The sequence below is a fragment of the Spinacia oleracea genome, chromosome 1, assembly GCF_020520425.1.
Source record: "Spinacia oleracea cultivar Varoflay chromosome 1, BTI_SOV_V1, whole genome shotgun sequence".
In the NCBI taxonomy this organism is placed as follows: Eukaryota; Viridiplantae; Streptophyta; class Magnoliopsida; order Caryophyllales; family Amaranthaceae; genus Spinacia; species Spinacia oleracea.
In genome coordinates, this window is record NC_079487.1 from 86,457,789 (window position 1) to 86,480,868 (window position 23,080).

General features: G+C 43.1%; 1 protein-coding gene across 1 annotated transcript; it reads right to left on the bottom strand.

Annotated features, from left to right (window-relative positions):
* Nucleotides 1-4,361: 4,361 nt before the first annotated feature.
* Nucleotides 4,362-22,743, bottom strand: LOC110802738 (auxin-binding protein ABP20-like). Its single transcript, XM_022008188.1, has 2 exons — nt 22,622-22,743; nt 4,362-4,770 (listed from the first exon to the last, which is right to left on the bottom strand). Exons 1-2 carry the CDS (start codon nt 22,741-22,743, stop codon nt 4,362-4,364), a joined length of 531 nt encoding a protein of 176 aa, XP_021863880.1.
* Between the last annotated feature and the right edge of the window lie 337 nt (nt 22,744-23,080).

Here is a 23,080-nt window from a genome sequence, read left to right on the forward strand (position 1 = left end):
GCAGCCGAAGACACAAAAATCATTGTTAATAGCAAATGTATACAAAAATCAAATAGATGCATCTACTAACACGAAGTCCATACTAGACGAGCAACCTTAGGGATCAAAGGGTGAAAACCCTCTCCCTCCGGGACGGCAGGCACCACCTCCATCGTCTCGGAACCACCGTCGGCAATGTAGGAGATGCTGCAGTTAGGCGGCACCCAACCGTCATGTGTAGCCGCCTCAGGCTGCATACACAAAAATAAGTTAGTATGACTATAACAAGGATGTGCACACAAATGAAAGAAAACATACACATACCGGAACTACTGGGGGCAGAAATATCCGGTCATTCACAAATGTAGCTAGCATCTACAATCACCAGACCATCATATGGCACACCTCGCAGTATATTCTCGCCAAGACCAACACAAATACCGGTCGTGCGCAACATACTAATCGGAGGTGCCGGAGGCACCCGAAAGACACCAGATGTCTGCCTAAACACCCTCTCTCCGAGATAACATGTCGGACACCTCGAACCTCGAAACAATATCCAGAATCGGCTCAGATCCCGGATCTCCTCCAAATCCTCAATGGCACCTAGTTGATCCATGGAGACCAAACTACCTATTTACACACAAAAGACAAAATAACCCGTTATAATCTTGCATAAAACGAGACAACAAAAAGTAAGAAAATCGCATACTTACCAGGATCAGGGTGCACAGCCCCAAACATCTCCCGCAACTTGAATGGCTCAGGACGCCTCTTCATACGCCTTATAGCACCCCAATAGGTAGCTATCGTGTAGCGTATGTCCCTCTTCCCCTGGAATAAACAATTTACAAATTAGCATTCTAAAAAGTAGAGAGGCACATACCTCAAAGAGCCATGATTGAGCACACATAGAAATCGGAGTCAGCCTCCTATTTGGACATTATAGAACTCTCACATCCTTGCTCATATGGTTGATGAAGTTCTCATAAGCCGACTCACCCTAGCAGAACGAACCCATTTCCGAAAGATCCTGCACTAACGGGATCAACTAGGGGCCAACCCTCTCAGACCGGTTCGACAGAATAGTCGAACTCAAGAATAACAAGTAGAATATACGGGCGTTCAAACCCGTAGAAGCCGTATCATCAAGGTTACGACCCTCCTCCAGGACCGTCACCAACAGGAAGTAAGGCATCCCCTTCTCCTTGTACCACTTCACCTCGACATCCAAATCCGCTCCTATACAAGCCACGACCGTGTCCACCTTCGGCAACTCGGTCTCCCGGGGAAGGAAGATCAAAGTACCGGTAAAAGAAATACCTGTAAGGGCAGTGTAATCCTGAAGAGTGATAGTCATCTCACCCAAAGGGAAGTGGAAAGTGTTGGTGGTATCCCACAACCACTTCAAGATCGACCGTAGAAACCTCTTAGATGCGTTAGGGCGCACCAACTCCCTAATAGTAAGCTAGTTTGGTAAAGGGGCCTATACTACATCCAACGTCCCCTGATCTAGCGCCTCAAGACACTCCGCAAACACGGACCCACCGTAAGGCCTGCAAGAAGTGTCCGAACCATCCACACCTGCTCGAAAGCGAGACACCATGTGGAGCTCCAAGTCATAATGTAGGTCCTCCATATCGAAGTCAAGTGCACCCTGCCAAGAGGGCACATCCTTAGGATCCCACCTTTGCCTACCAATAGCTAGCGCCCGTGAAGTAGAAGGACGCGATATAGATGGCCTAGAAGGAGAGTCTCGCGATGCACGTGAAGTACGGCGAGCACGAGCACCAGTACGCTCGTGCCTCAAACGACGCAGGGTATGCACCTAAGGTTGTATCATGTAATCCGAAAAATCCTCCTCATCCTCAGGAATGGTCAAATGTCCATCCGACATGCTATTTCCGCACTAAACCTTACCCCAAAAAATAGCACATACTATTTATAAGTTCCAAGTATTCAAATTCATACCAAGTTTGTCTTTGTGGGTGGAGTCAAACAATTTCGTTCCCTAAGTATGAACATGCTACTAAGTTCAAATTGGTAGTAAACCTGTACATACGAAATTGAGCAAAACAACATCGAAAATTCATGCATTTTCTATCACTCATAGACTATGTGTACCGCAAGAAAAAAGGCAAGAACACCTACATTGCATTCCAATATCAATTTGTAGGTACACTTGGGGGCTAATTTTGAGCAAGCTCAAATTACCAAAAATCAATATACTTGGGGAAATTAACATGCTAGATGACCTATACATTTGAAAAACATCACATGCAAGCAATAAATTGCAAGAAATTGGGCCAAAATTAAAAAAACCCCAAATCAATTTGAGCATATAAGTTCTTACGAATTTTACTCAAAATTAAGTCAAAACTCAAGCAAAATCCGAAATTACTTACATATTTGTGATCTAGGACTACTAGGGAACAAATTTGGTGAAGTAACACACGAAATTAGAGCAAAAACGAACAAGGGAGTTGAGAGAAGATAGCAAAAACCAACTCGGCTAACAACAGCAGCAATGGCGAAACTGTTACAGAAATTGCGATTTATAGATGACCAGCGCTAGAAATTTCTAGTGCTCTCCAGGTCAGCGCTGGAAATTTCTGGCGCTTCTCATGCAAGCCTTGAATTTTCTAGCGTACAAATATTTCGCGGACAAAAACTCTCGAGCCATCTCACCCTTCATACTCTGCAAATAACCTTAACTCTTACTAAATGTCCTTCTCGCGGAAAAAGTAACGCTTTTTCAAATTATTATTTTCTAAAAATAATATTTTATTTCGTTAGTCCACTTATAGGCAACGACATTTCGGGAAATAACCGTGACCCATTCACGTAACGGTTGTTAAACATTTTTTCGTGTTATTTTTTATTTTCAAAAATAGAAAATTATCAAGTTTAGAATTCTAAGTTACATTTCCCTTTTTCAAACAAGTCTAAGTCCTGTTTCCCAAAAAAAAAACCAAAGTTCACCAGTTCCTTTGTTTCCTTTTTCGTTTCCGATTCCCGTTCCCGTTCTAAGTTTATTCGTTCCTCGTTAATCAAACGTCATTACTCCGATTTCTGTTCCCTTTCGAGGTTTATTCGTTCCTCATTAATAAAACTTCATTACTCCGACTTCCGTTCTCGTTCGAGGTTTATTCGTTCCTCATTAATAAAACGTCATTACTCCCATTTCCGTTCCTGTTCGAGCTAGGTTTATTCATTCCTCTTTAATAAAATGTCATTACTGTTTCAAGATTTATTCATTCCTCGTTAATAAAACGTCATTACTCTTATTTCAATTCTCGTTCGAGGTTTATTCATTCCTCTTTAATAAAATTTCATTACTTCGATCCCGTTTTAAGATTTTTAGTCATTCCTCTTTAATAAAATGTCATTACTCTGGTATGGTATCGAGGGTTATTCATTCCTTTTAAATAAAATGTCATTACTCTGATTTTCGTTCCCATTTTGAGGGTTATTCATTTCTCTTGAATAAAATGTCAAAATTTTATATAATGCGGTCTTACACAAAAAATCACCTTGGTATCATATAAGTTAAGCAATGAGTCAATTAGTTAAGCACTGGAACTAATTAGTAACGCAATGGTACCAATTAGTTTAGCAATAGTACCAATTAGTTAAGCAATGGTACCAATTAGTTAAATAAAGGTACCAATTAGTTAAGCAATCACAGCGGTCTTTTCGATAAGGCGGTCTTACACAATAGTTGTCGTACCTTTTCAAACTATAACAAATAAAGAAGACCACACGCTAATTTTGTTGGGGTGCACGGGATAGTTTGACATCCAGAATTTCGGAGTTTATTTTGAAATCCCACTTTCTCTTTTCACACTGGGTTCTTAACCCTAACTATCAAAATCCTCTATAATTCGCTCATCGGGCCATTTTCTAGGGTTACTTTTGAAATGGACTAAGGTTAAGAATACTATCTGAAAGGGTTAACTAGTAAAAACTTTAGTCCAGAAAAAATTACAGGCTTCTAAATATCAAGTCTAAACAAATATTTATGGGATAGAGATGAATTTGGTATATATCCCTTGAGCAAGAAATGCATTGTCATTAACTAAGTTATCCACATAAATAAGCATTTACAACGAAGAAATAAAATGATAGCAAAAATTTATATGTTTATTAAATGTTGAAGGAAAAACAATGTAAATTTGTTTACACTATGAATGATAATACTAAATAACACACAGTCTCTCATATGTTTATTAAGAACGCTAATTAATACAATTAACTTTGGTGAAAAAAAAACTTTGGTGAAAAGGGGGATAATTAGGCAGTGCCAAATAACCTTATCATCCTCATCACCTCGTCTTCACTCAGAAGAGTGATTTGTTGAGCAATATCCGCAGGTAAATTGCCTACAAGGAGGTGGTAGCGAATTGGACAACTGGGTTTGCACCATTTAAGCTAACAATTGCAGTAGATGGGGTTCTACCAACGTTGATTTGAAAATGAAGCATGGTTTGTGGAAAGATCATAACGTCTCCATCCTCGAGCCTTTTGTAAAATGCATTATTGCTTGCATCAATGAATCCGACGATTATTGATCCCCTAGTCAGAATTATAACCTCTGATGTGGAGTGTACTGGTATAACTCCACCAACAGCAAAGTCTAACCTTGCCATGGAATTATCTAAACCATTAAAATCTGGGAAATTATCCACAAATCCTAAAGTAACGTTGCTTCTAAATAGATTTGCGGTGAAACTTTCATGACGAAAGCCAGTGAAGATGAAATCATGGGCGGTGACATTAGAATAATCCTTACTGAAAGAATGATTTGCCGTGATTCTTTGCATTCCTTGATTTGGTTAACATACATCTGTGAGGGGGTCGAAAAAGCACGAGGCTAATGCGTGACCTCGTCCCTCGTGGGTGTGACGCTTCTTTTTGTCAAATCAAGTGTAATTGGATTTCCTGTGAGTTTACACCCAATTGACTAGTAATATAGGAGTCGCCATTCAGTTTTTAACGACAATGAGAAAAACTGACAAAACCCAGTTATCGTGACATAAAGGGAGTGCAATTATGTTTGACCACGACGGCTGTAGGTTACCTTCTGATCCCTGGTGGTGGGGATCGCTCAACGTACACCCGCAGGGTAGAGATTGAGGGTTCGGGGGACTGTAACTACTGAGAGGAGTACTCGCTCTTCGATAACTCCAGAGGCATAAATAATTGAAGGGACATGCATTAACTATTAAACTAATCTGAGTTGATTTTATCAATATGCAACATATAGTACTAGATCAAACGCGATTATCTGATTTAGATTGTTTTAAGAGACCTAGCATGATAATCCAATTTCCCAAAAATATCATATTTATTAAGCGTGATCGAACAATCAGATTTTAGTTAGTTTAACAGTTCATAAAAGGGCGAGGAAAACAATTAAACCATGGAAAAGGGACACATTACGATGCACCCTTGAGAGGTGCGTCACGGTTCTCAGAAAACTAACCACTTTCACTTTGCTATTTCTCCTTTTATTTTACGAATCTCAAATTATGGGACGGGATACGTTCTGTTCGATTTATGGATCGATTGCGACAGAACGCGTGATCAGTTTTGCAGCGTGAGGCTTAGGCTTAGGGGTTTAGAGTCAATACTCGGAATATAATTGTGTGTCGTGTGTTCTTTTCACGTCGAACTTAAGGCCCTATTTATAGAAAAGAGTTCGTGGAAAGATAGAATTGCAGAACTCTAATCCACGAGGAATTAGGAAAAAACACGTACCAGGTATTTTCAGCGCCCAAGCCAGGCGTTGAAAATAGGGTCTTGGCTGTTTTTCTTAGTCAGATTCGGATTCCTAGAATCCGGAGTATTTGAGATTTAATTGAGTCCTTTAGTGCGTATTAACCTTGTGACGGGATGCGTCTGGGCCCGTTACGAACTCTAGGCTCGTTAGGATTTTAATTAATACGTGACTCTTACTTTCGAATCATATTAGGAATAGGATTCTCTCGCAATTTCTATCTCATTTAGGATTTATGTTGGAGTGCAACACCTAATTTTGACAGGTTTCTATCTTTTATGACTTCCCACTTTTAACAACTACCCATTACGGCAATTACTATTTTTAGCAGGTTTCCATAAATAGCAGGTTTCCATAAATAGCAGGTTTTGGGTGAAATGAAAAGGGGTAATGAGATTCGTTATTTTATAGGAGATGCGTAGTCAAGTGGAGATTTACGTTCTCATCATCGAACCTTCCCTTTCGGGAATGGGGACAAAAGTAGGTGTCTACAGTTAGCCCCCACTTTGACTGAGCCTTGGAATAAGACGATGGTCAAAGTACTAGACGGAGTGCGCCACACAAGCCATGGTGACCTGTTTTTGCGAGGGTCTCACGAGCCCCCGAGTGATAACATTTGACTTAAGGTTCATCACTTGAAATGTCGACATATCCCTCACGTGTCATTGGGATTTGTCAACAAAGAGTATAGAAACTCCCTCACTTTGTCATGGGAAGTATCTAAAGAGACGTAGAAACTCCCTCACTTTGTCAATGGGAGTAGCTACAGATGTTTTCGAAATCAAAGCTATAAAGTGTAATTGGGCCTGGCCAAGCCCAACCACGAGGTAAAAATGTTTTTAAAGATTCTCATTTTCAGGGCTAGCTAAACGAGAAAACCCCCTTGTTTTTATGGGACGTAAAACGAGAGAAAATCCAGCACATCGCTCTTTTTTGGAAAAAACGGAAAACCAATCCTTTAATTTTTGGGAAAAGGGAAAACCAATCACATCGTTCTTTTTTGGAAAAACGGAAAACCAATCCTTTAATTTTTGGAAAAAGGGAAAACCGATCCTTTAATTTTTGGAAAAAGGGAAAACCGATAAAGGTTATCGCTGCAGCGACTAAGGACCTGCGCGGTTAGTGACGCAGACCCCGCCGGCTAAAGATGGCGAGCCTGTCCGCTAAGGTGGACACCCCGTCCGATAGAAGTGGACGAATCTGTTTTTGAAATTTGAAGATAAGGACCTACGCGGTTTGTGACGTAGACCCCGCCGGCTAAAGATGGCGAGCCTATTTTGAATTTGAAGACTTTATTTTTCGAAAACTGAGGACCTGCGCGGCTAGTGACGCAGACCCCGCCCGTTGAAGGTGAGCGAGCCCATTTTGAATTTCTTACTTTCTTTTTATTTTGCCTATGTAGAAGGGCTTTTGTGATTACAACCTGTTAGTGAGTCGCAATATTTCCTGATTAGGTGTGTCCTATAAGTGGGCCCACACTGTGTATATATTTTTTGTGTTAACGATATTGCAAAGTACCGTTTTTGGGAAAGAAATATCAAGATAACGGATATTTTACACAAATAGGGGATTGTGCGTGCCCGACAGCGAATATTCGCTGTCTGGGAAGCACTTTCAGCGCCCAGCTCTGGGCGCGAGAATTTCTAACGCCCAGTGCTGGGCGTTGGGCGTTGAAAATGCGAAGGGGAGGACGGTCTTTAAAAGACGCGACCTCTTCTTTTTCTTCTCATTTCCGCCATTTTCGTTCTTACTCTTCATTTCATCTACTTATTTTTGCTCGTTTTCTTCACTTTTCTTCACGAATTCTACTCCAAATCACTTCCTAATCTTCCCAATGTAAGTAATTTTCAGTAATTTTGAGCTTTTTTGTCAATTTCAGTATTTTTGTCAAGTATTTTTATGCATGAAATTGATTTAGGGGTTTTTGATTTTGTGCCCCTTTCCTTCAATTAGATAGTTGGAAATGTTCTACATAACATGTTAATTAGTTTGTGCATGTTAATTTTCGCAAGTATGTTGATTCTTGTTGAATTTGGGCATTTTTATACTAGCCCCCAAGTATACCTACGACTCTAGTGTTTTCTTACAATGTAGGTGTTTTTGGTATATTGCTTGCGTTCCTCACAATTCATGAATGACAAATTATGGAAGAATTTTTATTTTGTTGGAGTTAATTAATTTTTTTACTTAGGGAATTTTTGCTCAATATGAACTTAGTATCATGTTTTAGGGAACAAAAATTATATGACTCCATTTTATGAGTGGAATGAACTCCTTTAGTGATTGGTGTGAGTGCCAATTTTTTTAAAGGTATAATGCATTGTTGTATTATTGATCAGCATGCCTGACGAGTCGTCACCTCTTTCTGGTGGCCACGAGGAGCGTGAAATGACGCGTCAGTCTACTGGCGCGGGACCCCTATGGGTGGGTCCTGAGCTCTACGACGGTCGGGACCTGCACTACGACCTAGAGCACCACGTGACTACCCGCCTTCACGCGAGGAGGGAGACTACGGTTCGCGGCTACGGTGCAGCGACGAGCGAGACTGTTTTCGGTGGTCGAGACCTTCTGGGAGATACTGCGGCTTAACATCTCCCTGTCCTTTCTGCGGTCGCTCATGAGGTGGTGGTGGGATACCACCAACACGTTCCATTTTCCTTGGGGTTAGATGACGATCACTCCTGAGGACTATACGGCTTTGACGGGCTTGACCTTTACAGGGAACCCCGTTCGCCTGGGGTCGGATGGCCCACCGCCGAATGTTGCTGAGGGTACCAGGCTCCTGGGCTCGTGGATGGGCATGAGATTGCCTTCGTACCAGCCCCGTGGGATACCTTTTGCTGACCTGATGTGGGCCCTGGAGCATGGGGTGAAGGAGTCGTCTTCGAGACAGGCCCGGCTGTTCTACCTCCATTGTATTACTTTCACTTTTCTATCGGGTCCGACTGACACCTTTGACCCGAGGTGGATAGGCATGGTGGAGGACGTGTCTACGCTGGGTGACTATCGCTGGGGCAATTTGGGCTACGCGACGCTCGTCGGCCAGATGAGTTTGGCGGTGCGCGACTCGGACCCGAGTAGACGTCAATTTGTCATTACATTGGCGGGAGTGCCGCGTTTGATCGAGGTATGTGCCTAGCCTTTCTTTTATTTTTCTCGCTTTTACCAGGCCTCTTCTTTTTTGACGTATTATTGTCTTTTCCTTTTGTAGCTGTGGGCTTTTGAGCACTTGCCTTGGCTGGCTCCCCGAAAGGGGCAGAAGCCTTTGGAGTACCCTGCCGGTCGTCGTTGGGGTTGGAAGAAGAAGCTGACTGCGCGTCCACCGCCCGATACCGTGTGGGACCTCATTCGGGACGGGAACCCTGAGCATGTACAGAATCTTATCCTCTATCTCGTATTTCGTCATTTTTTCTTTTATTTTTTTATGTGCGAGATCTGACCGTGTCCGTACGAAACAGGTGGTTTGGACCCCATGGCTCTCCTTTAGGGGTACTCATGCTTCGGTCAGGGATAGTTATGCCCTGAGCGAGATGCGGGTCTTGTTCGTTGGCCGCAGCGACCCTGTCTGGTACCTGGGCGAGTGGGTACGTATGCAGACGGTCGGGGTTTTTTCGGTGCCTAAGCCTCCACCTGCGACCATGCTGTCTACTCGTTCGATAGGCGAGTCGTGGAGGGTCTACTCGAGGGCTGGTGTGCCGGCGACGGAGTTGGTGATAGCGGGAGCTAACTATTATCAGTTTATCCAGGATTCCCTTTGTCTCCCGGAGCCCGGCGCTGTGAGTTTCTCTCTCTTTTTGTATTGATTTTAGTGTTTTCATGTTGTGCCCATGTGTTTATGTTTACTGTGTTTCGTGCAGGAGTATCCTGACCCTTCGTTAGGGGGATGGGTGCTTCCCGATGCTCGGATTTCGTATACCGCAGAGAGTGGATCCGAGATTGTGGAGACTTTCCCGGAAGATCGGGTTTTCCATGCTCCGCTCCCTGAGTACAGGCGGTATGCACCTTTTATTTGTGCACTTATATCTTTCTTTTTCCTTTTGTTATAAACATTCCTGTTTCAGGTTCCGGCCAGTACGGCCAACGCGATGGTGGGGGTGATCAACCGGTTGAAGTCCGCGTTGGTTCAGGCCCGATCTTCCCTTTCTTGCAGCAGCCCCCACTCCACTCGGGTAATATGCCCTCTTTTTTTGATCTGTACCTTTTGTTTGGTTTTCCGTTACTCACCCTCTTTTATTTTTGCAGACGGGGGCTGGACGAGCCGGGGCCGACGACGCAGGTCCCTCGGGTGGGGGACGCGGTCGTAAGGAGAGAGAGAGGGCACGGCGCTCGCCCCTACGGCATCGCCGTTCTGATGTGGGGACGAGTTCTTCCGGGGAGAGGTCCGAGCCGGAGCGCAGGCGACGTTCCGTGTCGGTGGCTCGAGAGCCTAGCCCCGAGTTGCAGCCACAGCCTCATTTTTGGGGTGATTCTGGCTGGGGGTCCTCATACCACGGGGAGTGGAGTGGATGGACCGGCGAGGCTTGGAGACATGAAGCCGATGACGAGTCTTAGGCTTGCCTCTTGTTTGTATATATTCATTCTTGTATTCCGCATGTATATATATTTTTTTTGCGAATTTTGGGTGCAAGAATGTTTCGAGCCTTCCATGGGCTTTGCCTTAACATATTATAGTAATATTAGCTTTCTAAACCAACGACGAATTTTTAAAAGAGAAAGAATTCCATAAAAATAATGAGTTCATACAAGAGTGCACACATATTTTTAGACTAGCCGACTACTTGGGGTATTACATATGCATGTTCATTATTTTTCGTTTTTTGCCGACTCGTGCCATACTCCTTTGTTGGGTTTGTTCCTGAAAATTCTTGTGTCTTTGTTTTCATTCTATTTGGCCTTGCCCGTGCATGGGTTGGGGTATAGTGCCCTTTGTAATACCCTTTTGTCTTGATGTGCTCCATGACTTTAGTATTTTTTAATTTTTATTGGACCGAATCCTTGATAAGGATTGCCTACGTATCTTGTCAGAATCAGGTCGCGCGTAGTTCTAGCTATGATTTTTGAAATTTTTGAAAGGGGCGTTCATTACACATCTGCTACCCCCCCAAGTGTTCGTGGTTCTTTTGATGATCCGAAAAAAGGAGTACGAACACTTGCAGAAGCGGGAGGGTAGGTGGCGAGAGAGAATGACGCCCATTCACGGGCGTAGGAAATATCGGCGCCCAGGCCTGGGCGTGGAAAATAACAGCGCCCAGTCCTGGGCGTTGAAACTTTGTCCTTCGACTTTTTCTACTTTATCGACTTTTATGCCGTTTGCTTAGAGTAACGTGTAGAATGCTTGCTTATCAGTCTTAATGTGTTTTATTAGATGCCTTAACTCCGGACTGAATTTTATTAAATATAGTACTTTTTCAATTGGCCTAAATTCGTGAGGTTAGCGAATTCCGCTCCATCTATGTCGGCTAGTTGGACTGCTCCGCCAGGTAGGATGGTCTTTACAAAATATGGTCCTGTCCAATTAGGCCGGAATTTTCCTCGAGGGTCCGTAGTAGGTGCGCGGACTTCTTTTAATACAAAATCGCCTTCTTTGATATTTCGAGGTTTGACTCTTTTGTTGAATTGCCTTGCGATGCGCTTTTGATACACTTGCACGTGATGTAAAGCTCTCAACCTCCGTTCGTCTAAAAGGACGAGCTCGTCGTACCTAGCTTGAACCCAATCGGCCTCGGGCAGCTTGCTTTCTAGGACGATCCGGAGGGAGGGAATTTCCAACTCGATCCGTTGAACTTCTTCCATTCCGTATACCAAGGAATAGGGTGTTACTCCAATGGAGGTGCAGATTGAGGTTCGATAGCCCCACAATGCGAAGTGTAATTTGTTGGGCCAATCCTTATAATTTTCGACCATTTTTTCGATTATGACTTTAATATTTTTGTTGGCCGCCTCTACCGCGCCGTTCATTTGCGGCCTGTAGGGAGAGGATTTATGATGTTTGACATGATATTTTTCGAGCAGGTCTTGGACTTCGGCCCTAAAGTGGGAACCTTGGTCACTTATGATTTCATGCGGAACCCCGTATCGACAGAATATATTCTTTTCTAGGAATCGAGCGACATGTTTGGCCGTTAATTTTGCATAGGAGACTGCCTCTACCCATTTAGTGAAGTAATCAATTGCGACTAAAACGTACTCGTGTCCCCCTACGCCTCTTGGTGTTACCTTGCCGATTATATCTATACCCCAGATGGAAAAGGGCCATGGAGAAGTGAAGGTGTATAGTTCTGAGGGAGGCAAGTGGTTAAGGTTACTGAAGATTTGGCATTTTGGGCAAGTTTTTACAAAGTGATGGCAATCGGTTTCCATAGTGGTCCAATAGTACCCCGAGCGGGATATTTTTCGGGATAGCATTTTTGCGTTCATATGGGGTCCGCACACGCCGTTATGGTATTCTTCCATTAGTCTTTGGGCTTGGTTTTGGTGGACACAAAGTAACTTGATTTTATTCGGCGTGTATTTGTACAGTTCCCCCAGAATTATGCTATATTGTGAAGCGAGGAGGCGTAGGGCCTTTTGTGCTCGCGGGGAGGTGTTTGGGGGGAATTCCCCATTTGTTTTGTAACGAAGGCTGTCCGTATACCATGGTTATTCTTCGGTGTTTTCAGGTTCGGAGTCTATGGCACAGCAATAAGCCGGCTCTTTCCTTCGTTCGACCCGAAGGGTCATTCCGTCCCATTCATTCGGGATGTTGAGCATTGAAGCTAGCTTTGCTAGTGCATCCGCGAATTGGTTGTCGTCTCTTGGTAAGTACGTATACTCAATTTTTTTGAATTTCTCGACTAATTGGTCTAAGTGAGCTTGATATTTTGAGTGACTAGTGCTTCGGACTTTCCATATTTTAGATATATGGTTGATTATTAGGGAAGAATCCCCGAAGACTTGTAGATTCTTGACTCCGAGGCTAACTACGGCCTCTAGCCCAACTATGCAGGCTTCATATTCGGCGGCGTTGTTTGTTGCCTCGAAGTCAAGTTTGACGGAAATTGGTATATGGGCCCCTTCGGGACTGACTAGGAGAACTCCGACGCCGCATCCCTTCTGGTTGGACGCGCCATCGAAGTATAGTGTCCAATAGTCGTCTCGTATCATCAGAAGTTCCTCGTCAGGGAGGAGGTAAGCTTTCGTGGTTTCCTCATTTGTGGCATGCTCGGCCAGGAATTCGGCTACCGCTCTTCCTTTGATTGTTTTTTCTGGCATGAATTTTAGGTCGAATTCTGAGGGCATGACTAGCCACCTGGACAGGCGACCATTTAGGGCGGGCTTTTCGAACATGTATTTTAAGGGGTCTAGTTGTGACACTATATGAACAGTGTGGGCCAATAGGTAATGTCTGAGTTTTTTGGATGCCCAGACGAGGGCGAGGCAGGTTTTCTCAAGTTCTGTGTATCTCGTCTCGTACTGTATGAACTTCTTGCTCAAGTAGTAAATGGCTCGCTCGGATCCATGTACACACTGTGAGAGCATAGCTCCTGCTGCAGTATCTGTGACGGTTAGGTATAGGCGTAAAGGGATTCCGGGCAAAGGCGGGGAAAGGACGGGTGGTTTGCTTAGATATTCTTTGATTTTATCGAAGGCAATTTGGCATTGTTCATCCCATTCGGCTTTTTCTTCTTTTCTTAATTTTTTGAATATTGGCTCGCAAGTCATAGTAAGCTTGGAAATGAACCTACTAATGTATTGCAGCTTTCCTAGGAAGCCCCTTATCTGTTTTTCAGTTTTCGGTGGGGGCATTTCGGTAATGGCTTTGATCTTGGATGGGTCAATCTCGATTCCTCCCGTACTAACAACATATCCTAGCAACTTTCCAGAGGTTACCCCGAACACACATTTTTGTGGATTTAGTCTCATGTTATATTTCAAGATTCGGGTGAAGAATTTTCTAAGTGCCGGGAGGTGACCGTGCCGGTCTTTAGATTTGACGATCATGTCGTCTACATAGACCTCGATTTCTTTGTGTATCATGTCATGGAGTAACGTGGTGGCTGTTCTTTGATAGGTGGCCCCTGCGTTTTTCAAACCAAAAGGCATTACAGTGTAACAATATGTACCCCAAGGGGTAATGAAGGTTGTTTTTTCCATGTCTTCTTCTGCCATAAGTATTTGGTTATATCCGGCGTACCCGTCCATAAAGGAGAGAAGCGCGTGTTCTGCAGTGTTTTCTACTAGTATGTCAATGTGAGGTAGAGGGAAGTCATCTTTGGGACTGGCTTTGTTGAGGTCTCGAAAGTCTACGCACATTCGCACTCGTCCATCTTTTTTAGCTACGGGGACAATATTGGCCACCCATTCTGGGTAGTTGGAGACTTTTATGAAGCCGGCGTCTAATTGTTTAGTGACTTCTTCTTTTATTTTCAAGGCTATCTTTGGTTTGAGCCGCCGTAGCTTTTGTTTTACCGGCGTCATTTTGGGATCTAGCGGAATTTTATGCTCAGCGATTTCTCGATCTATTCCTGGCATGTCTTTGTAGGACCAAGCAAAGACACCCTCGAATTCCCGCAAAGTGGAGATTAGATCGGCCTTTTCAGTGGGAGTTAAGGTGAGGCCAATTTTAATGATTTTAGGATTTTCTTCTGTTCCAATATTTACCGATTCTGTGTCCTCAATTATAGGAGTTTTGAGTTCTTGTTCATTTACAGCTTTTATTAGTTCGGTATATGCCTCTTCTGGCTCTTTTTCGCACTCATTAGTGGCGAGACATTCTGCATTATTACTCGGATTTTTAAGCGGCATATACTCAAAAGTTTTGTTTATCTTATTAAAGTCATGAAGCATTACATCAAAAAGATCTCCCAGAGTAGATATTTCCGGGTCTAAACTATTTTTGGGAGGGGTTACAATTTTGCTAGCTGTTCGGACTCGGAGTCAGACTCGGAGTCAGACTCAGATTCAGACTCTAATTCTTCGTACATCAGACCCTCTCCCGCAGATATCTTGAACTTCATCCCACGAGCATTAGTCCATTTGAAAGTCTTGCGCCACCCCCGTTGGATTTGGTCATCTTTTGAGGGTGATGGAGCGATCAATTTAGTAGGATCGAACACTTCATCTTGAAGAGCTAATGCCATAATTTCTGTTTCATTCTTCGCTCTTTTCTTTTCTAACCCAAACGATAGCCCGAAAGCATGTGAGTTGGGGGGCGTTTTTGGCATAGCACGATTCTTTGGGGCGAGTGGCCTTTGAGAACGTAAAGGATCGTGTTCCAGAGCATGCATCTCTTGGGTTTGTGCGACCTCTAGGTATAGATGTTCGGGATATGCTTCTTCCATCGCGTTCCTTGATGGCTATCATGGGTAGGTATTCAGGGGCCCTGCATTATTGTTGTGGAGTAGGAGACACATTAGTTTGTTTTGTGAGTCGGTTTTTAGACATTTTATGACTACCCTTAAGTCGGACTAGTATATTTGGACTGCTATGTGTGCACTTTGAACTCTTTATATTTTCGAAAATCTTTGCCCGTGTGACATTCATAGTTACTAGCATGTTCGATTTTGGTGTCGAACATTGTCGTCGTAGGAGGCCTATCAATGACACAAAGAGTTATTTATTTATTTTTTATTTTTTTTTAAGTCGCTTCTAGAATCGAGTGCTTTTTTCTTACACCCTTGTAGCAAAAAATTTTTTTTTACAAACGTTTTTTTTTCGTGCTACGTATTTTCCTTTTGCGCGGGCACCGAGGCTGCTGCACCTGACCAGAAGGCCAAGCAGCAACTTCAGCGCCCAGCTAAGGGCGTGGGAAATTCTGGCGCCCAGCCAGGGGCGTTGAAAATGCGTCCCAGGCTGGTTCTCGTTATCTGTTTGCGTCTACTTTTGTTTATGCATCTTCGATTTTGCGTGCTTGCCTAATAACGTCCTTTACGCGTTGTGCAGCGTTTGTGGGATTCGTTACGGGCCATCCCGAGCGTCGCTTGTTTTTGTGGCGATCGTTCGGGTTTGCGGAACACGTGTTTCGGTATAACTCTTTGGCAAATTGGTTTATGAATGTTTGGGAAATTTTTAAGGTCGTTGGTTTTTCTAGGATAGTTTGTCACACACAATCATATATTTCGCTACACATAACTAACATTCCATCATGAGGCAATAATAATATGTCATGTAGTTTATGATAGGCTTCTATGGGTAGTTATTTGCGCCTGGCTTGGTACCGCTTCTATCGTAGATCCAACACATGCCCCGGTCGAGGTAGTGTCTTCAGCAGACGAATTTCGCTCAAGAGGCCAACCCGCAAGTGCAAGCCAAGGGGGCATGCAGGCGAGAGGGACCTAATGGGCGAGCGATTGGGTTTGGGACGGGTGTACTACTAGCAAAAGTGCCGAGTGGACAAGATTCGAAGCGTATGCACCCCCCGGTTGGCGATGGGTATCCTTAGTCCCAACTCCCAAGATGAAACACCAAGGGAGCCAAGATTCGTTATGCGGTTCTGTCCGTTCACATTAATATGCTGATTTTCAAGTCGTCCCAACTTGATTAAGAAATAAACGCGGGGTAGAATCGTTTCACCCTTCGGCTATTTTGATTACCTACAAGCACGAGTATTTCCTTCACTATCCCCAGCGGAGTCGCCACTGTGAGGGGGTCGAAAAAGCACGAGGCTAATGCGTGACCTCGTCCCTCGTTGGTGTGACGCTTCTTTTTGTCAAATCAAGTGTAATTGGATTTCCTGTGAGTTTACACCCAATTGACTAGTAATATAGGAGTCGCCAATCAGTTTTTAACGACAATGAGAAAAACTGACAAAATCCGGTTATCGTGACATAAAGGGAGTGCAATTATGTTTGACCACGACGACCGTAGGTTCCCTTGTGATCCCTGGTGGTGGGGATCGCTCAACGTACACCCGCAGGGTAGAGATTGAGGGTTCGGGGGACTGTAACTACCGAGAGGAGTACTCGCTCTTCGATAACTCCAGAGGCAGGATATCCTTACTAGCTCAGCATAAATAATTGAAGGGACATTCGTTAACTATTAAACTAATCTGAGTTGATTTTATCAATATGCAACATATAGTACTAGATTGAACGCGATTATCTGATTTAGATTGTTTTAAGAGACCTAGCATGATAATCCAATTTTCTAAAAATATCATATTTATTAAGCGTGATCGAACAATCAGATTTTAGTTAGTTTAACAGTTCATAAAAGGGGGAGGAAAGCAATTAAACCATGGAAAAGGGACACATTACGACGCACCCTTGAGAGGTGCGTCACGGTTCTTAGAAAACTAACCACTTTGACTTTGCTATTTCTCCTTTTATTTTACGAATCTCAAATTATGGGACGGGATACGTTCTGTTCGATTTATGGATCGATTGCGACAGAACGCGTGATCAGTTTTGCAGCGTGAGGCTTAGGCTTAGGGGTTTAGAGTCAATACTCAGAATATAATTGTGTGTCGTGTGTTCTTTTCACGTCGAACTTAAGGCCCTATGTATAGAAAAGAGTTCGTGGAAAGATAGAATTGCATAACTCTAATCCACGAGGAATTAGGAAAAAACACGTACCAGGTATTTTCAGCGCCCAAGCCAGGCGTTGAAAATAGGGTCTTGGCTGTTTTTCTTAGTCAGATTCGGATTCCTAGAATCCGGAGTATTTGAGATTTAATTGAGTCCTTTAGTGCGTATTAACCTTGTGACGGGATGCGTCTGGGCCCGTTACGAACTCTAGGCTCGTTAGGATTTTAATTAATACGTGACTCTTACTTTCGAATCATATTAGGAATAAGATTCTCTCGCAATTTCTATCTCATTTAGGATTTATGTTGGAGTGCAACACCTAATTTTGACAGGTTTCTATCTTTTATGACTTGCCACTTTTAACAACTACCCATTACGGCAGTTACTATTTTTAGCAGGTTTCCATAAATAACAGGTTTCTATAAATAGCAGGTTTTGGGTGAAATGGAAAGGGGTAATGAGATTCGTTATTTTATAGGAGATGCGTTGTCAAGTGGAGATTTACGTTCTCATCATCGAACCTTCCCTTTCGGGAATGGGGACAAAAGTAGGTGTCTAGAACATCAGTTACAGTATGATTCTGGGCTACAAATTAGGGAATTATTTGACTAAATATTTGTAACGTATACTAACCTAAATACAATATTATTTTACTAAATATTTACATAGTCTGTTACACCCCCGCAGTCGAAACTGGAGGTTTGCGAACAGTTAGACTGTCCCGAAAATCATCAAATAACACGCGCGGAAGTCCTTTGGTGAAAATATCGGCGATCTGATAACGGGACGGAACATGTAAGACACGTACGTCTCCGCGTCTAACCTTCTCTCTTACAAAGTGAATGTCCATCTCAATATGCTTGGTACGTTGATGTTGTACCGGATTTCCAATAAGTAGATAGCACTCACATTGGCACAATATACCAAAGTTGCTTTAGGAATAGGATATTTAAATTTAAGCAACAAGTTCTGAATCCAACAAGATTCAGAAACAACATTTGCAACCCCTCTATACTCAGCTTCGGCACTAGATTTTTAAAGAGTACGTTGGCGTTTTGAAGGCCAAGAAATCAAGTTGTCCCCAAAGTATACACAATAGCCGGAGGTGGATCGTTTGGTGTCGGGACACCCTCGCCAATCTGCATCTGTGTATGATAATAAAGATTGTACGGGGTTTTATACAAGTGTGTACCAAAGTCAATCGTACCTCGAATGTAATGCAAAATACGTTTCAATGCTTCCATGTGTTCAACTTTCGGATCATGCATAAATAAGCAAACTTGTTGGACCGCATATGAGATGTCAGGTCGAGTAAGAGTAAGATATTGCAAAGCACCCGCCAAACGACGATATTTTGTCGGATCTTCATATGGGGCGCCAGAATTGGCGCTCAACTTGCCTTTTGTATCAACGGGTGTGGGGAAAGACTTACATTGAGACATGCCTGCTCTATCAAGAATTTCTTCTTCATATGACTTCGGAGACATGAAAAGAGAATTAGTGTCCCGGAAAACAGCAATCCCTAAAAAATAGCTCAACGGTCCCAAATCCTTCATTGCGAATTCCGTTGCGAGTTTGGACATGAGCTTGAGTCAGAGAGAGTCTGAAGATGCAGTTAGAATAATATCATCCACATATAACAAGATGTATGCAATATCATTTCCATGAGAATAAATGAATAATGAATTATCACAAGTACCGTGAGAAAAACCAATGGTTTTCACATAGTCAGCGAAACGATGATACCATGCCCGTGGCGCTTGTTTCAAGCCATAGAGAGACTAACGTAGGAGGAAAACATGATCAGGATGGGCAGGATCTCGGAAACCCAAAGGTTGATACATATACATAGTTTCATTCAGATTACCATGTAGGAAAGCATTCTTTACATCAAGTTGATGAATAGGCCAAGAGTAAGATAAAGCAATAGTAAGAACCCCCCGTATTGTTGCCGGCTTGACAACCGGACTGAAAGTCTCATCACAATCAATGCCTTCCCGCTGAGACCTGCCATCACCTACAAGACGAGCTTTATGCCTCTCAAAAGAACCATCAAATTTCTTTTTATGCCGAAAAATCCACAATGACCCAATAATATTAGCATTGCAAGGACGAGGGACCAACTCCCAAGTCTTTCTTTCAATAAGAGAATTATATTCATCCTGCATAGCATTTTTCCAATTATGATCATTTAGTGCATCAATAGGAGTACGGGGAATTGGAGAAATAGAGGTGGTGGCTACTCTAAGTGCGTGTTTTGTGTACTTTAGATTCGGCTTAAAAATCCCACTTTGACTACGGGTAGTCATACGAGTAGGTGGTGGCATTTGAGGTGGGGTGGGTCTGGCGAGAGGTCTGTTGTGGAGTTGGGGCGAGGGTGGTGGGCTGTCGTGAGACAACGCTGGGGGGGATAGACTGGGCCGTGCCAGTAGTAGGGGTGGCAGACCGTTGGGCCACGGGTGAGTTGGCATGCTGATCAGGCAAGAGAGAAGAGATGGGAGTTAGATGATGTTGGGCTAGAAGAGATGTAGCAGTATAGAGAGGCCCATTAGGAGATGTGGGTTGGGCTGCTGCGTTCGGAATAGGTGATGGACCAACATTTGTTTGTTGATGCAACAAGTGAAGCCTGATAGGGGAATTTTCATCTTCCAGAAATTCATAACAATTTGGTGTTGGTTTATTTGTTTTGGAAAAGGGAAAAGATGTCTCATCAAACCATACATGCCGGGCAATAATAATTTTCCGGCTTGATAAATCATAACACTTATACCCCCGATGATTGGACGGGTAACCTAGGAAGACACACGGAGTGGACCTAGGCTGAAGTTTATGAATTTGAGTTGACGGGAATAGAAGGAAGCATAGAAAACCGAACACCGTAAATGATAGTAGGTTGGATTCTTTTGGTAGAGAATTTGTGTCGGTGTCTGATAGCCGAGAGTTTTAGAAGGTAGAATATTATGAAGATATGTTGCCATGGCTAAGGCATGATGCCAATATGAGGGTGGCATCGAGGCATGAGCAAGGAGAGTGCGAACAATGTTGTTTATGGACGTTATTTTTCGTTCTGCTTTACCATTTTGGGGAGAGGTATGAGGACAAGAAAATCGGAAAGTCATCCCATGTTGGGCACAAAACTTTTGAAAAGGCCTATTATTGAATTCCCGGTCATTGTCACACTGAAAATACTTGATTTCTTTTTCAAATTGAGTGCGAATGTACCTTTGAAAAGTTAAGAAGATTTCGAAAACTTGGGATTTTGCCGAAATAGGGAAAGTCAAAAAAAAATTTGTATAATTGTCTAGGAAAAACACATAATACTTGTGGCCCGAAGAGCTTAGAACGGGTGATGTCCATAAATCACTATGAACTATATCAAATGTCATAGTATTAGTTGAAAGATATTCATAAAACGACAATTTAATTAGTTTCCCCAAAGGACAAGAATGACAAACAATGTTCCGAGCCTTATTACATTCAATGAAATTACTACTACGCAAATTACTCAAAATATCATCTCCCGGATGGCCCAATCGGGAGTGCCAAATTTGGGGGGAAATGGCAGCAAAAGCAGACGGTGCAAAAGATGGATTGGCTCGGATATTTTGGTGAAGGGATAGAGATCCCGAACTCTCACATCTCATGACATTGCTCCCCGTCCGTAAATCCTTCACAGAAAACCCAAACGGATCAAATTCAACAGAAACCATATTATCAGCAGTAAATTTTCAAACGAAAATTAGATTTTTGATGAGTTTGGGTGCATGTAGAACATTTTTAAGATTTAGTGAGGGATTCAGATTAAGAGATGCATGACCGTCACCATGTATTGGAATCATGCTACCATTACCAACAACAATGCCATTATTTTTGCTCAATTGAAAGTAAGGCGAGACAATACCTTGGGAGTTTGTCATGTGGGATGTGGCTCCGGTGTCCATGTACTAGTTGTTGTCATCGGGTGGATTCATGGAAAGAGTATGCATAGCTTGTTCCACGTCCGTGGGGATATATCCACCATTTGGAGTCTGCTGAGCCACCGAATAAAAGGATTGTGGAGGTCTGGCCCCCAAGATGCCCTGCTGGGCGGAACTGGGCCGAGGTTGCTGGCAGCCAGAAGTAGGGTATGGACACGGTGGGGTTGCCCATGGTTGTGGGCCCCACGTTGCATACGGTGGGAAGAACCACTGCTGCTGTGGTTGCGTCGCAGCTGGGGTAGGTTGTGGCTGCTGGTTGTGTCTCCCACCGCCGTTGTTCCCGCCACCGTTGTTGCCGCCACCGCGGTGGTTGTTGTTGCGGTTTCCGCCGCCTCCACGACCGCGGTGGTTTTTCCTTCCACGGTTGTGAGAATACCCACGATTTGGAGCATTATTTCCTGTGTTATGTGGCTGTCCAGAAATAGGCAAATTGTTAGAAGAAAAAGGATGAGAAATAAGGGCAGGATTCGAACCTTGTTCATGAATGAAGTCTTCGCCATTGCTGTCTTCTTCAAGGTCAAGCATGGACCTCACAACTTCGAAGGAGGGTAGAGGGACACGGTGTTGCACACTTGTAGGGAAGTACTTGTATTCCTCCGACAGGCCGCGGAGAAGGCGAAGTACAAGCCTCTCGTCATAGACTTTGTGACCGATGTTTGCAAGGATATCGGCAAGAACTTTCAGCCTGGTGCAATAACCTTTCACATTCGGAAAATCCACCAGTTTGGTATTCGTGAATTTCGCATCAAGGGCAAGAGCCCTATACGACTTATTGTCCTGAAATAGGCGAACCAGACGATTCCAGGCATCGGCAGCGGTGTCGTCTTGATCAATGATGGTGTTGAGAAGGTCATTGGATATTTTAGCATATATCCACTGTCGAACGATGCGTCAAGCCTCTCCAATAGGGCTTTGGCAGTGAGTTGCTCCTCGTTAGTGGCAATGGACGAGGTGTTGGAGGGCGGTGGTGGAAGGATGTGGTCGATGACCAAGTTTGCTAGGCAGTGTAGCTTAAAAAGAGTAGCCCAATTGTTATATTGAGTACCTTCATAGTCAAGGACGACTGAGATGCAAGATTTTATGTTGGTGACAGTAGTTGCAAGATGCAACTTTGAGATGTCAGCCATGGATGAAGAAAAGAGAGATTGGAGGAAGAAGAGGGAGAGATGGGCGGCTAGGGTTAGGAACCTAGTATGATACCATGAAAGAATGATTTTCCATGATTCTTTGCATTCCATGATTTGGTTAATATACATCAGTTACAGCATGATTTTAGGCTACAAATTAGGGCTACAAATTAGGGAATTATTTGACTAAATATTTGTAACGTATACTAACCTAAATACAATATTATTTGACTAAATATTTACATAGTCTGTTACTTACAAGAGAACTCTTTAGGTCCCCTTGGAAGAGTAGTATCTCCTACACAAAAGTCGAGCTCAATTTCTTGAGAAAGAGAAACAAAGAGAGTAAACATGAAGAAATCTACAAGGTTATTCATTTCGGAAACAAACGATGATGTATTGGTAGTATAGTTGCAAAGGGAAGTTTTGTTTGTTTAGCTTAAGATCTAGATGGTTTTTTCTTGGGTTATGGTATCTGCGATTGGCGCCCTATTTATAGAGGGTTGTTTAAATTTTGTACATTTTAGTATACCTTTTCTTAGTCAAATATATTTCTCAAGTTGGAGGTCAATAAATATATACTACGTAAATTAATGTGGTTTAATTTTTACGGGAATAAAAGTATTATCTATAAATTGTATTGTAACTTCAAAATTAAGGTTTCAAAGATGGAATACTTTATTATCTTTTTTTTTTACCTAGAGTAAACCTACA

Bases quoted from the DNA above. Each gene is read 5' to 3' on its own strand.
- LOC110802738 (XM_022008188.1), bottom strand. From the start codon at position 22,743: ATGAATAACCTTGTAGATTTCTTCATGTTTACTCTCTTTGTTTCTCTT. The intron at 4,771-22,621 runs GTAACAGACTAT...TCATTCTTTCAG, and splicing joins CCTAAAGAGTTCTCTTGTAA to TAAGGATTATTCTAATGTCA.